At 42.3% G+C, this 16,649-nt stretch overlaps 1 protein-coding gene and 1 pseudogene across 1 annotated transcript; both read left to right on the top strand.

The window, feature by feature from the left end:
* Positions 1–11,082: 11,082 nt before the first annotated feature.
* Positions 11,083–12,007, top strand: LOC125528098 (uncharacterized). Its single transcript, XM_048692609.2, has one exon. The coding sequence runs from the start codon at positions 11,234–11,236 to the stop codon at positions 12,005–12,007; it is 774 nt and encodes a 257-aa protein (XP_048548566.2). The 5' UTR covers positions 11,083–11,233.
* Positions 12,008–13,039: 1,032 nt separating this feature from the next.
* On the top strand, positions 13,040–13,703 carry LOC147981898 (uncharacterized; annotated as a pseudogene).
* Positions 13,704–16,649: the final 2,946 nt, after the last annotated feature.

Genomic DNA, 16,649 nt, shown 5'->3' with positions numbered 1-16,649 from the left:
TTGGCTGTTGGCATCGGATTGGCACATGAGGTTGTGGGTTTGATTCCCGACTACTACAACAATTTTTGGCTATTTATCTAGAGGCCATGCACCATATAAAAATTTACAAAATCGGATCCCATTAAAGCGTCAACAATTTCGGGGCGCATGATAGGAAAGTTATTAATCGCAAAAAATTGTTCTAAAATCGTAATTTTGGGGCGCATGATAGGAAAGTTATTAATCGCAAAGAGTCTGTTGTAAAATTGGATCCCATTAAAGCACCAACAATTCCACGGCCACACGGAAAGTCATTAAAGGGGTAATTATTCCGTGACGTGTCTGTTTTCATAAACTTGGATCTCATTAAAGCGGCAATTATTCCGCAGCGTGCCATTCTGATCGGGCGGCAACAAGATCGTTCGGATCTGTTGCGAGATTCCAAACGTTCGGAATTTACAAATCTTGTTCTAAATATAGGCCTATTTAGATATTTCAATACGAACTATATAATGATGTATATAGACGCATTTTGAAGCATAGATTCACTCATTTTGCCCCGTATGAAATGCCAATAGAAGCATTTTCCAGCATAATCTGCGTAAACATAAGGAACAACATTCTCCGATGAGATTTTTAGATATCGAACCGACCACCAGGTCCTTTTTTTTTAGAAAAGGAGGATGACCCCCGGCCTCTGCATCTGGTCGATGCATACGGCCACTTTATTAATTATTATCACAAAACCTTACAAAGCCATACAACAGCAAGACTAAAGCCACCGTTTAAGCGACATCTGTCGCTACATCTATCCAAATGATGAAGGGGCGCAGATAGTTTGGGCCTAATACCAAACAGACATCGCAGCCAAACCTAAACATCTAAGACCTGAGGTCCCAATCAGGACGCCTGCCGGGTATGGGGCACCTACCAGTCCGGCGCACTCCTCAACCAGGACGCCTGCCGGGTATGAGGCCGCCGCAGCCACCTGCCACAAATCCATCTTCAGAGCTGTACTGTTGCATGTACTGTGCCAGGTCTTTCTGCCATCGACGCCACCACGACGCCCGACAGCGTCGTCCTCCTGCGCGAGTCCATCCTCCCACAGCGAACTCCGAATCTGCACTGCGCCACGCCGTCAAGATCCGTCGCCATCAGTGTGTAGGATGAAGCACCGCTCCACCCAAGAATCCGTCCACTGGTCTCTCGATCACGTGTGTGCCTCCAAAAATGACGCCCCCAAAGGAGGAACGACACCAGAGCGCCGCCGTCATCCGATCATCCGATCTAGGGTTTCCCCCAGAGGTAGCAGAGAGTGGCCTTGAACTTCTCCACGGCGATGCCTTCAAGAAGGGAACGACGCAAATAGCGCCGCCACCGCCGGCCTTAGCAGAAGCCGAAGGCAAGTTTTCACCCAGATCAGTTCGAAGGAATCCAACTCTCGTGCACGGGCCGCCGTCACCACCAGCACCACCAGGCAGACCCTGGAGTACCGGCAATCAGCGAGCCACCGGCACCACCGCATCCAGATCGCCGGCCACGCCGAGCCGCCGCCATCCCCCGCGCCGTCCGGGTCAGAGACGGAGCTGCCGACCGCGCACAGGGACCGCCGCCGCCTGCACACGCCGGAGCGCCGCCGAGATCCCAGCGCCCGCCACCGCTTGCCGAAGCCAACCGCCGCCCGAGCACTGGCGCCACCGTGGAGCCATCAGATCGGGGAGGGAGACGTCCCGCGCCGACCACCCTCGCGGACCCCGCCGCACGCCCGAGCGCCGGCGCCACCGCGGCGCCATCAGATCGGGAGGAGGAAGAGCCCGCGCCTCGCCGCCCCGCGCAGACCACGCCGCCGCCATCGCCGCAGCGTCACCAAAGGGGAGCCCCGCAGATCCGCCGGCGACACGACCTGCCGCCGAGCCGAGCGCCGCCGCGAGGGCCGGCCGTCCCGTGCCGCCCAGGAGCCTCGCGAGGAGGGAGGGAGCCCCGCCGCCGCCGGCGCACGCGCGGGCTTTGCCCGGCGGCGTCCCCTGGCGGCGGCGAGGGAGAAGGAAGGCGAAGGAAGGGAGCGGCGGCGGCGATCTAGGGTTCCACCCGGGCCGCTCGCGGGAGCGGCATGGGGGACGGGGGATGCGGTGACTGCCTTGGCCAAGTGTATGAACCACCAGGTCCTACCTATATGTTCATACAAACAGAAAAATAAGACACAAAGCGCGCTCAGGATCATGAATAAAAACACATGGCTCCTCCTTCCAGCTTCCATATACTGAGCTTCAGAATTCCAATCCTTCTCTGTTGCATCGTTGGCTTCAGATAGAGCTTTTGAGCTTCAGAATTCCAGTCTTCGCTGTTGCATCATTGGCTTCAGATAGCCCCCTCTGAAGAGTTCCATTATGTAGGAAATTATGATAAAACGCCCTGTGGCATACCGTGTGTGCCCAACGAGGAAGCATGGCGGTACAGAACGGAGGGGCTGATCATAGTGTTTCACTCACATAGCCAAATTTAAGAGAGGGTTGCAGGAAAGGCTTGACACCTTCTTCACGTTCCAATCTGCCCCAGCATTCAACGTCATCAAACTGTAGCTCCCACAGCTTTAGCGGCAAGCTGTGCATCTGGAAAGGGCGCCTGATCAACTCTGGAGACTTTGTGAGCATCAGCTACTCCAGGGACGGGAACATCACGCCGGGACCGCAGAGGGTCACCAACATAGGGTTGTTTGAAAGGCGCAGCTATTTTGGGCAAGGAAATGTACCATCAGATGCACTTTAACTCTCCTGACCCGTGCTCATTATTTGACCCTGGTGCAGGGTCCTCCGAAATGCTTCCTTCATGTTGTCGTAGAAACGTGCCTCCAGTCATTCAAGGCAAGGCAGGTACATCACCCAGGAGACGTGCTCTAGCTTGGAGTAGCTATTCACATCCAAAACAAGTTAGCCTTGGAAGCACATGCGCTGGAGATCTTCATACCCATGTGATCTCTTTCAAGTTCACCAAAAACCACAGGAAGGGCTTATTCAGACTATCGAAACAATAGTTTTGTCTTGTCTTCCCGTTATTTGCTCCATATAATTTCCAGTTCATACAAGGTCTCTTGCGCAAAGTCAGCTGAAAGAATACCAGAGCAAAAGGGGTGTGTTTCTTTGAGACTCCCTAGTATACTAAATATCGAATGGAGAGATTCGCGGCCACATCTCTTAGTGATTCATACTCAGTAAAGGCATCTGCCTCAATACCACCTGCTTTCAATTCATGTAGGGTGCCCAACTCTTGGAATATTGCAGGGTTATAGTTGACAAAGCCTCCTCCACGATATGCCCGCCAAGTCCTCAAGTATATTACTTGCAAACTTTAAGGTTAGATATGACATCCTTTGGTATTATTCGTATATGAGTTCACTGTAGGTACAAGAACTTGAGCTTAATGAGGTTTCTAAAGCAGTATGGCAATTGATACATGTCAGGATTATGTGACATATCAAGGTACTCCAAGTTTGCAAGGAGCATAATTCTTTGGGTATGTCCTTGAGAAGGCTCGTCCTCAAATCTAGATATGTCATTGAAGTGAAATTCTTGATTGTGTTATCTATGCTTCCATCAATAATTATTTTGAAGGCATAGCGTTCTTAGTCTAATGCGGCCATTATTAATATCAAATGGAGGAGTCTTAGTCTTTTCTAAATTTCTGAACAAAATGTTCATGTTTATTGAAAAGAAGAATAAAAATCGAAATTCTAAACTTTTTTTATTTTTCATATCTTTGGAAACATCTGGGAATTTTCAAACATTTTCTAAAAATAAAGGAACATAATTTGGAATTATATACTTTAATATAATTTCTGACGAAATTTTAAACAGGATTTTTTTAAAAAATGATGAATTTTTTAAAATTGTGAACATTTTTAAAATATATGAACATCTAGTTTACTTTTTTTTCGTTTTCATGTTTTTTGATTTTCTCTTTTTCTTTTCAAACAATGCCCGTGCTTATATAAATTTGTTCAAAATTTCAAGAAATGATCACATTTTCAAATTTTGATAATAAAACACAAATGTTCACATTTTAAAAAATTGTACAAAATTTCAATACGATGTTTGTGTCTTTCAAAATTGCTTGGAATGTCAAAACATGAACATTTTTTTAAAAGAATGGCCGAATTTTGAACATGAACATCTTTTTAAAAGAGCGACCGAATTTTGAACATGAACATTCTTTTAAAAGAGCGATCGAATTTTGAACACGAACATTTTTTAAAACGCTAACAAATCTGGAATTCGAAACAAAAAAGTGAGAAAAATAAGAACAATAAATTGGAACCATTTTTTCCCAAATTTCCCTAAATATTGTCTGTATTTGTGTAGAAAAGTCACCATGTTCAATGTAGCGTGTCCGGGTAGGCAAGAAAGGTCCATTTTTAGAGCACGTTGTTTGTCAACATCTCTCAAATGATCGTAATTTTTTTATTTGATTGTATGACCAATTCAGTGCATCATGCCAAGTTGTTTTGTTTTCAACAAATTTTGCTTTTTCTAGAGTTTTCTCGTTAAAAAAGAGATAAATGGCCGGACGTGCCGCAACTGTCTTAAACCTTTTTATAAGTTGCACCAAAATTAATGAATATGCATTTGATTTTCTTAAACTGAAATCAGGGGGAGGTTCCTGAGTGAGAATCTAAAAAAACTAAAGTTGGAAGTTCATGGAAAAACTGTAAGTTTATTCAGTGATGAAACTAAAGGGCAGTCGGAGACGAGGCCCAAGCCCAAGCAAGCCGACCCTAAGCCATTCTGATGTGGACATGGCTGCCTCGGATACGACCAAAAATAACACAAAATTACATATTTCAAAGGTGACTTCTATTAACAATAATTTCATGAATTATTTTATGGTTGAAAACAAAAATGCAACACCTTTTTTAATTATATGCAGAATTAAGGAATTATACAAGCCACGTGTCAAGATGCGACGAAGAAGGAAAGTATGTATATATAGAGAGAGGCATGCATGCGTACAAGCAGCATGCATCCATGCATCGTGTGTGTGCTCTTCAAATAAAAAGATACCATGCATGTGTCTTGACTACCATACGTACCATGCAAATGGGCTAGCTAGCCATGCATGTCAAGACTCATCAACTCAAACAGTCAAAGGTCCAAGGCAAGGCCTTGCGCGCATGCGCTCCGAACCATCCAAGTACTTGGATTAGTCTCATATATCAGCCACGAAGACGGAGGTGGGCCCTATCCTTTGGCTGCAACGTTTTGGCCTCTACACGCAGGCCCGTGGTCTCCGTGTGAGGATGGGACAGCGAACCGACTGGCCGCATATCTGCCTCTACGTACATCTGCCTTTAATAAATAGCTATCCTAGATTAGGTTTTAGACCTGGGTTTTATTGTATTGTCTAGCCATCGCTACAATTCGCATCTACGAGACGTGTAGGACTACCGCCTTGTCAGATCCATAATGGAACCCCAACTTTTTCATCTAGTTCGTGTGCTCAGTTTATTATCCGCAATTTCAATTGCAATTCACCTTTGTTCTTGCCGGTTCTTCGGTTGCTTGCAGGAACTCGAACCTCGTTGTTCAGGTTGATCGTGCCTACGGCAAGGTCAATAACCATCGGAGATTGGTTTAGCGATTGTCGAGGCGTATCGTCGGGTATGGTATAGCCGGGTCGTCAAGGTCAAAATCCACCAAATCGATAATTATCCCCACTCTCATCGAAAGATCGGGCCGCTGTCACATCACATTTGCAGTCGCACGCGACGCGACGCGTGCCAGAGTGGTGGATGATCGCTGCACGATTTTAGGATGGGCTGACTTTCTTGTAACTCCCTAACACTGCTCCCCCAATCCCTCTTCTTGTAATCTTCTTCCTAAACGGCTCGGTGGTGGCCTGCTGCACTCACAGTGCACGTTTACACCACCTTCATGTAATCGACCTTTGGCCTCTCGGGTTTACCCCGTTTTGAATGCATAAGGTAGACTATCTCTACCTTTTCTTTCAAAAAAAAGGCTACAAGAGGATGGACGCAGGTGGTTCTTCCACCGAAGCTCTAAAGATTGGGGCAGGCGTGCTGCTGCCTCTTTTCCTGCCTGTAGCTTTGTTCTTATAGGAACTAGGGCAGTGGCCCTCGTATTTGCAAAGGGAATCGCTTGAAGTGTGTCTAACAGGTATGAAAAATAAGCTTGTGGTTTCATAGTGCATATTAGACCATTAGAAATTGTTGACAGCCATTGAAAATGTTACATTTGGATTGCAAACCTATGTATCTGGCATTTTGAAATTTAATTCAGAATTGGTCCATATAATTTAGTCAAATCTGGATTTTTTTCCTGACCAAAATTGAATTTTGTTTGAATCTAGGAGATTATAAACCAAAGAAACAGGGTGAGTGCAGCTCCCAAGCGGGGAAGGAGATTGCCCAGACTTGTTGCTGGAGCCTGGAGGCAGCGGCCAAAAGCTTGCGTCGGCAAAGAAATCAACACGAAAGATATTACGATGCGATAAGAGGTGTCACAACCTGGCAGGATGCAGCGTATTTGTTGTAGTTGCTATATCATGACAGTTCTTGTTGTAGTGAAGCTAGATGTTTAACTCGATGAAAGATGCTCAACAGAAACAGAGTGAAGGTTGCTTCCGAAAATTTTATCTGAATCTTTGTGAAATATAGAGAACGTAGGAGCATTGGACTGAGAGTGGGTATATATAAGTAATGGGGGTGTGACTGATATCAAGAGTTGCCAGTGGATATTGAATGAAGAACATCAGCATGCAAAGATGGAATGGGAAGCTGAATCGGTGGAAGAAATATAACAGTCATCTATACGGCTTGATGTGCAGCAGCTGTGTTCATGAATGCTTGTTTTAGTCAGTTATCTGACAATGTACGCTTGTTGCAAGCTTCTGAATGATTCTCTGTACTGACTTTCCAATCCTTAAATCTCAGTCCTTTCTTCTGTACTGCAATGCTAGTAATTCCCTTCAGGCAAAGCCAACACAAGTATTTTCCAGCATGCTCTGCAAAAACATAACACCGCTCTCTGCCGAGGTTTTTAGATATCGGGCCGGCCATCAGGTCCTACGTATGTTCATACAAACAGAAAAAAGAATACTGTGCACAAAGCGCGCGCCATCCGACCGCGGTCAGGAGGATGAATGAAATCATGTCTAGTTGATATACACAAAGATAAAAGCATGTCTCCTTCCAGCTTCCGTATCAAGTTACAACAAGATTCAGAGTTTCAGTCCTTGTTGCTGCAACGTTGATCTACACAAAGATAAAAGCATGTCTAGTCGGTGTTTGGAATCTATAGCTAGTCCTCGCTGTTGCATTGGCTTCAGACAGCCTCCTCTGCACGGTTCCGGACAAGACAATGTGACAGTTGACCGTCCTTCCTGTTATACATACCATTTTGTTGAAAATGGCGTTATCGACCATTTTTTGGTACTGATTATGGCATTGCAATCTCATAGCCAAATTTAAGACAGGTTACATGGATAAATATGTTAGGTAGCATTCCACATCAAAAATTCTGTTTTTATCATTTAATTACTCGAGGATGAGAAAAATTAAGCTTGGAAATGCTTGATACGTACTGTCACCGGCTTTCTCTCGCCACCCCATTGTCTCTCTAGGAGAGCAACACACTACCGGAGGTGTAACTATGACGATTGCTTCGCCAGCTAGCAGCAAAGGCGGAGGTACGGTTCTTACATTCTACTTTTGTGTGTTTAGTCTTGTTTTCCACTCTTTTTATATATTTTTTTCCGATTGTGTTGATTATAGACAATCCATTTTGTCCGGTTTTACTCAAAATTATGTTGCGCAAATTTCTATTTTCAAGATATATGATGTTGTGTAGTAACAATATCCATGCATAGAATTCATTTATGTCGTTCCGGTTATTATTAAATGTAATGACAAATATGTAAATTTTCAAGTTTAACATTGAATTGCATGAATGAGTCGTAAGAGTGGAGAAATACCAAATAGTTTGAAGTATATTAGTGATCCTTCGATAAGTTATAAACACTTACCATTTATTTATACTAAACATTTCTATTTTATTCATAATTAAAATTTGTATTTTCTACGTATGATCTTAAACGTTGTAGTTTTCTATTAAATTTAGCAACTATGTAATGATACAACTAAACAAGATACATATTCTTATTATGTAATTTTAACATGTTTTATGGTAATTACAACTTCACTAAATTTGAAGCATGTATTACAATGACTTTGACATAGTTCATTTTTCCTATTCGAGACTTTGCCTCTCTTCTATTTAACCAAAATATTCTAGATGAGAGATAAATGTATGAATTAAAATGCGATACTTAGATGAATTGGAGATATGATTGGTGTTTGTGTCCATTAGTTCTCTTAAATATCATGGCTTGGAGTTAAAAAGTTGACAAGATTTTTAGAATGCATGCTTTTCTATTTTTTTTTCTGCAAGTACATTAAATGCATAATTATCTTTACACCTCCTACCAAAATCTAGAATATGAAAAAAAAATACTAGTGGTTTGTCCTGAAACTGCTGCACTTGTTTAACCTGCTTTATACACGCTGACTTACTAGATTATATGTGTATGCAGACATTGACGAGTGTGAGAATTCAAAAAAGAATGGGTGCTTCAGCAAATGTACCAATACAGATGGGTCATTTCAGAGTGAATGTTCATATGGAACCCGTGGGAACGCCTACTCGCCGGGTGGCTGCTTCAATGTTCTCACACGTGAGCAACATTTCCACTACTTGATTTGGGGAGAACATCATTTTCTTTCTTTCACACTTCTCCTTTCGAGCAGTTAAAGTATATTGATAATTTTCTAGGAATAAAGTATATTGATATTGATGTTCATGGTTAATCAATCTTAGAAAGAAAGCTGCAAAACTTAAATACCAATCCGCAATAACTAAAATGGGCGAGCGAGATCAAACACAGGACCTCCCACGAGTGCATAACACATATAGCCACTGCAGCACACCAGATTTGTTGGCCAAAATTGCAACGCATGTTGTATGCACTATAGGTCACGAAAGATTAAAGCCTTTTTTGAAATTTCATATGTGATTTTCTTTTTCGCAAAACTTAATTTTTTTTAAACCATGTCGCAAGTGAAACATTTCTGTGAGAAGACACTCTGAACATTTCTCGCAAACATTTTCTAAATTTATGAACATATTTTAAAAAACTGAAACATCTTCTGAACATTATTTCGGAATCTCAAACATTTTGAGAAAAAATAGGAACACAATAGATAGTGGCAACATTTTCTGAAACTACAAACAATTTATTGAAAGTACGAACATTTCCTGAAAAACAGGAACAAAATTGAAAACCCGACATCTTTTCAAATTATGAAAAAAATATTAGAAACGTGAACATTATATGAGATTCCCAGGAAACATGAACACTTTCGAAGTTATGAACAAAATTTTAAAACAGGAACATTTTGTGAAAACGCGAATATTTTTTGAAATTATCAACAATTTTCAAAACGCAAACATTTTATGAAATTACCCGTTATTTTTTTAATTTTCAAAAACACAAATATCTTTTGAATTTCGTGGACATTTTCTGAATTTATTAATAAAATTTAAACATAAGAACATTTTTGGCAAATTTGAAACTCCAAACTTTTCTAAATTTCTGAACGAAATGTTCAAAATTATTGAAAAGAAGAAAAGAAACGAAATTCTATTTTTTTGAATATTTTTCGAAATATCTGGGAATTTTCAAACATTTTCTATAAATAAACGAACATAATTTGGAATTATATACTATGATATAATTTCTGAACCAAATTCTAAACAGGATTTGTTTTAAAAAAATGATGAATTTTTTAAAATTGCGAGCATTTGTAAAATATATGAACATCCAGTTTACTTTTTTTTCGTTTTCATGTTTTCTTTTTCAAACAATGCCCGTGCTTATATGAATTTGTTCAAAATTTCAAAAAATGAACACTTTTTCAAATTTTGATAATAAAACACAATTGTTCGCTTTTTAAAAATTGTACGAAATTGCAATAAAATGTTTGTGTCTTTCAAAATTGCTTGGAATGTCAAAACATGATTTTTTTTAAAGAGCGACCGAATTTTGAACACGATCATTTTATAAAACCCTAACAAATCTGGAAGTCTAAACAAAAAAGTGAGAAAAATAAGAACAATAAGTGGGAACCATATTTTTTTACCAAATTTCCCCAAATATTGTTTTTATTTGTGTAGAAAAAACACCATGTACAACGTAGCGTGTCCGGGTAGGCAAGAAGACTCCATTTGAGAGCACGTTGTTTCTCAAAATCTCTCAAATGACCCTAAGTGTTTTTATTTGATTGTATGACCAATCCAACGCAACATGCCAAGTTATTTTGTTTTTTCACAAAATTTTATTTTTCTGGAGTTTTCTCATTAAAAAAAAAGTTAAATGGCCGGACGTGCCGCAGCTTGCATACGGTGTCGAAAAGCATTCAAATCTGGGATGGGTCATGATTTGACGGTCTAGATTGGTTGGTTTTTTTTGGAACATAAGAAAATAACTAGACAAGAAATTTAAATTCATTTTGTATAGATTTTTAATCCTAGGAAATGTACTGGCTTTATTTAGGTGCCCTAAATATTTAAGAGAAAACATTAATAATTTAAAATAGTTAGAGTTGAGTAAAAATGTATTCCACCCAATTTGATGTTTTCATAAGCCCATTTCCATTTAAACACATTTTATAGCTATTTTATTAAATAAATAGTTTACTTAATAAGTTGGCATAATATATAATTTTTAAATCCAACCATGCAACATTGATACAGTATAGATGATCTCTAACTTCACGGGTTTCCAGGAAAGTCGTTTTATGCCCTCTCATTATTTGAAGTTGAAAAATTCGAATACATTGAAACTTTTTTTTATAAGTTGCACCAAAATTAATGAATATGCATTTGATTTTCTTAAACTGAAATCAGGGGGAGGTTCCTGAGTGAGAATCTAAAAAAACTAAAGTTGGAAGTTCATGGCAGAACTGTAAGTTTATTCTGTGATGAAACTAAAGGGCCCAAGCCCAAGCAAGCCGACCCTAAGCCATTCGCACGCGACGCTTCCTTCTTCCCCAAAATCCTCCGTCCCGGCCGCCGCCTCCCTTCTCCCCCAAAATCCGATCCATTGCCGCCCTTCTCCAGCTCCATTCCCCCATACAAGTTTGCTCCCAGCAGATCCGCCCCTCAGCGCGAGGACCCTGGGCGTGGCCATGAAGATGAAGGAGGGGGGCGACTGGAGCAGCGAGTGGCGGCGGCCGCACGGCAGCACCAAGTTGGGTGGCCTATCCATGGTCCCGGAATGGGATTCGCTTCCACCGGAGCTTGTCCAAGCGGTCGCCGACCGCGTCCTCTCCACCACCGGCGGCGTCGACGCGTACATGGACATGAGGGCCGTCTGCTCAACCTGGCGCTCTGCCGTCGCCAAGCCATCTCCTTTCGCCGCGGTAGCCGGCCTCCGTTTCCGCCCGCGCCACTGGGTCATGCTCGACCTGCAACCCGACGGCCTCAATGACGAGTCTCGCCTCTTCCTCCACGTCCCCACCGGCCGCTTCCGCCGCCTGCACGTCCCGGCGCTCCGCGACAACCTCGTCGCCGGTGCCGCCGACGGTCTCCTCGTGCTCGCGGACATGTATCCACCGCACTTGGCTCGTGTCCTCAACCCATTTACAGGTGACATGCTCCACTTCCCCGCCGCGTTACCTCGGCATTTTACCTTTACCTCGGTGAAGGGAGGCTCTCACCCGACGCTGGTCTTGCTGAGATGGGGCTCGGTGTTCTGTGCTGCCCCAAGCAGCGATTTCTTTACACAGACAGAGAAGGCCGTTGAAACCTACTTGGTGAGCATTGCCAACTTCCAGGGCGACGTCTATTGTGCCGATGGCCATGGATGTGTATTCAAGTTGGTCGCACTCGCACCAGCAGCAGACCAGTGTGATGATGATGATCAGGGGCGGGCCCAGTACAATTCAAGGGTATTCAGTTGAATACCCATTATATTTGGCAAAAAAAGTTCTATATATATATATATATATATATATATAGTGTTTTTCATGTGTACTCAGGGGAAAACGAAATAGATGCAGGAAAAAAAGGCCAGCTAAGGATTTCAGCCCGAAAACAAGACTAGCCCACTTCTCTGTATGGTCTCCTCACCACCCCGACATGGTCCAAGTGGCCCAAATCGCTGCAGCAAGACGCAGAGCCCGCACGCGCTTCGCTAATGAGGCATATCGCAAGAGACGAACCGGCGCCTCCCAATTCTGTTCGCACTCGTGGGATCGTGGGTAGGGCATGGCGGCAGGGCTGATCGCGATCCCCTGAAAGCACGCGCGCACGGCGGCACAGGCAGGCGTGCGGCGACGACGAAAACATCTGACGGCATCCATCCCTCAACCCTCGCAGCTTCGCTTCATCTTTAATCCATCTCATCAGTCGGCAGCATCAGGCATCACCGCATCGAAGGCTCTAGGTTTCCAGTTCCAAAGTCACAATTCAGTCGTTCAAAATCTGATTGATAATTTGATGTGTTTGTGTTTCTAAACATATTAACCGTCCGCCTGTTAAAATTATGATCTGCAGGTGTCAGCGCATGGTCGTCTTCTTCAGTTGTCTAGCATTGACTTACAACACTAAGTTAACTTGGTTAGTTAGATTTCTGCTTTAGTATTTCGAAACTACAAACTTGTTTTAAATGAATTATGAATTGTTTAGACATGACGATTCGCAATTTTCCACATGAATTACAATTTGGGAATGTTTAAAAATTGGGGAATTATTACAACAAACATTATTTATAAAAAAATAGTTCTCCTATAGCTTGTAAGTTTTTTCTAATCATTTTCTATTTCCTACCTTTTTGTACTCCTATATGTTAAGATGTTGTCAGTTTGATATGTTGACTTATTAGTCTTTCTATCTGTTGAACGGTTTCTAAGTATGACCAATTTTACGATTCTATTACATTGTGTTACATGGTGCCAAAATAATGGTGCTATAATCAATTATATACGCCAAAAAGAAGAATTTATAGGATTAAAATAACCATTAAAATTTTGAATACATTATCTTTAAATCCTGGGCCCGCCCCTGATGATGATGATGATGATGAGCTCCTGGTCATACCTGCCGCGGCACTGCCGGATGTGCACGTATATACACAAGAGGGAGATGATGACACAAAAGAGGGAGATGATCACAGCGAAATGCCTTTTTATCTCGTAGAGTCTGCTGGGGACTGCTGCTCGTTCGCTCGGTCGATCAAACTTTGAAAGTTTTCAGAGTCGACGTCGAGCACAAGTTGTTGGAGGAGGTCAAGAGCCTCGGTGGCCGCACCTTGCTCCTTGGCCAAGAGAGGTGTGTGTCTGTCGATGCAGCTAAGCTTCCGTCCGTTGACGGAGATTGCATATACATGTCAGATTTTGAAAACACGCCCATGTCAGATTCTGAAAGCGCGTCCATGTCAGATTCTGAAGACATGTCCATGTCAGATTCTAGAGACAAGATGTGCGTGTATAACCTAAGAGGTGACATGGTGGACATCATCTACAGCAAGGACTTTTGTGCTCGACCTTTCAGCCTTGTCCAGGTTCTCTTGCGGTACTGTGATGTCCTTCCCAAATTGTAAAGGTTGTGAAAATAAACCTGTGCTGGCCTTGCTGCTACTGCCTCATGCCACTGTGAGTAGTAGATTAAGTAGTAGTAGGTTTTCCCATATTGGAACATTTTTATGTACTATTTTGCTTATCTCCTTCATCTTATGTATTCTTGCATCGCTCGACTGATGTTGTTTATCAGCTGTTCATTAACCCTTATTTCAGTCCGTGTTCTGACAATGGGTGTGTTGTACTCGTAGTATTACCTTGAGTGTCTGGTTACATCTTTAATGTACCCATCGAATAAAAATTTCTCAATATCTAGGAACTGTCTTTCAATCCGGTTATACAGTGGTTAACGGGAAAAAAGAATCTGCTTATGCAGTATTTCACCAAAACAAGTAGTACCAGGTTTCGAGTTAATCTGAATGATAAGAAGCCGGTTTCAATCATAAGAAGAGTAAACAGTTTCAGGCTCGAATTGAAGTGAAGTTTGTCAGGCTACAAGAGAATTGGACGGCCATTGCGCCACATAATGGTTGTGATGTCTGCCCAGCAGTTGAAAGTACTGATCATATCGTCCTGCGATGTAAGCTCGCGGACAAAGTATGGGACAAGATGGGGCTTCTTGCAACTGCCACTATGGCATCTTCAATGAAGGATTTCCTATGCTGCCGCGCTTCAGCAGATTCTTATGGTAAGCTTTGGAACGTTTTGCTTGCGGCGGGTGCTGTCGGATTATGGAGAGCACGGAACGAACGGGTCTTTAACAAGGAAAGCTGGCATGCTGCACGTGCACTCCACGAGGTTTTGAGCTTCTTAGGCTTTGGAGCTTGCGTGCCAGAGTGGTGGATGATCGCTGCACGATTTTAGGATGGGCTGACTTTCTTGTAACTCCCTAACACTGCTCCCCCAATCCCTCTTCTTGTAATCTTCTTCCTAAACGGCTCAGTGGTGGCCTGCTGCACTCACAGTGCACGTTTACACCACCTTCATGTAATCGGCCTTTGGCCTCTCAGGTTTACCCCGTTTTGAATGCATAAGGTAGACTATCTCTACCTTTTCTTTCAAAAAAAAGGCTACAAGAGGATGGACGCAGGTGGTTCTTCCACCGGAGCTGTAAAGATTGGGGCAGGCGTGCTGCTGCCTCTTTTCCTGCCTGTAGCTTTGTTCTTATAGGAACTAGGGCAGTGGCCCTCGTAATTGCAAAGGGAATCGCTTAAGTGTGTCTAACAGGTATGAAAAATAAGCTTGTGGTTTCATAGTGCATATTAGACCATTAGAAATTGTTGATAACCATTGAAAATGTTACATTTGGATTGCAAACCTATGTATATGGCATTTTGAAATTTAATTCAGAATTGGTCCATATAATTTAGTCAAATCTGGATTTTTTTTCCTGACCAAAATTGAATTTTGTTTGAATCTAGGAGATTATAAACCAAAAAAACAGGGTGAGTGCAGCTGCCAAGCGGGGAAGGAGATTGCCCAGACTTGTTGCTGGAGCCTGGAGGCAGCGGCCAAAAGCTTGCGTCGGCAAAGAAATCAACACGAAAGATATTACGATGCGACAGGAGGTGTCACAACCTGGCAGGATGCAGTGTATTTGTCGTAGTTGCCATATCATGACAGTTCTTGTTGTAGTGAAGCTAGATGTTTAACTCGATGAAAGATGCTCAACAGAAACAGAGTGAAGGTTGCTTCCGAAAATTTTATCTGAATCTTTGTGAAATATAGAGAACGCAGGAGCATTGGACTGAGAGTGGGTATATATAAGTAATGGGGGTGTGACTAATATCAAGAGTTGCCAGTGGATATTGAATGAAGAACATCAGCAGGCAAAGATGGAATGGGAAGCTGAATCGGTTGAAGAAAATATAACAGTCATCTATACGGCTTGATGTGCAGCAGCTGTGTTCATGAATGCTTGTTTTAGTCAATTATCTGACAATGTACGCTTGTTGCAAGCTTCTGAATGATTTTCTGTACTGACTTTCCAATCCTTAAATCTCGGTCCTTTCTTCTATACTGCAATGTTAGTAATTCCCTTCAGGCAAAGCCAACACAAGCATTTTCCAGCATGCTCTGCAAAAACATAACACCGCTCTCTGCCGAGGTTCTTAGATATCGGGCCGGCCATCAGGTCCTACGTATGTTCATACAAACAGAAAAAAATACTGTGCACAAAGCACGCGCCATCCGACCGCGGTTAGGAGGATGAATGAAATCATGTCTAGTTGATCTACACAAAGATAAAAGCATGTTTCCTCCCAGCTTCCGTATCAAGTTACAACAAGATTCAGAGTTCCAGTCTTTGTTGCTGCAACGTTGATCTACACAAAGATAAAAGCATGTCTAGTCGATGTTTGGAATCTATAGCTAGTCCTCGCTGTTGCATTGGCTTCAGACAGCCTCCTCTGCACGGTTCCGGACAAAACAATGTGACAGTTGACTGTCCTTCGTGTTATAAATACCATTTTGTTGAAAATGGCGATATCGACCATTTTGTAGGTACTGATTATGGCATTGCAATCTCATAGCCAAATTTAAGACAAGGTTACATGGATAAATATGTTAGGTAGCATTCCATATCAAAAATTCTGTTATTGTCATTTAATTACTCGAGGATGAGGAAAATTAAGCTTGGGAATGCTTGATACGTACTGTCACCGGCTTTCTCTCGCCACCCCATTGTCTCTCTAGGAGAGCAACACACTACCGGAGGTGCAACTATGACGATTGCTTCGCCAGCTAGCAGCAAAGGCGGAAGTACGGTTCTTACATTCTACTTTTGTGTGTTTAGTCTTGTTTTCCACTTTTTTTATATATATTTTTCTGATTGTGTTGATTATAGACAATCCATTTTGTCCGGTTTTACTCAAAATTATGTTGCGCAAATTTCTATTTTCAGGATATATGATGTTGTGTACTAACAATATCCATGCATAGAATTCATTTATGTCGTTCCGGTTATTATTAAATGTAATGACAAATATGTAAATTTTCAAGTTTAACATTGAATTGCATGAATGAG

This window comes from Triticum urartu, chromosome 3A, assembly GCF_056163025.1.
Source record: "Triticum urartu cultivar PI428250 chromosome 3A, HENAU_Tu73, whole genome shotgun sequence".
Lineage (NCBI taxonomy): Eukaryota > Viridiplantae > Streptophyta > Magnoliopsida > Poales > Poaceae > Triticum > Triticum urartu.
This window is presented reverse-complemented; position numbering and strand designations above follow the sequence as displayed.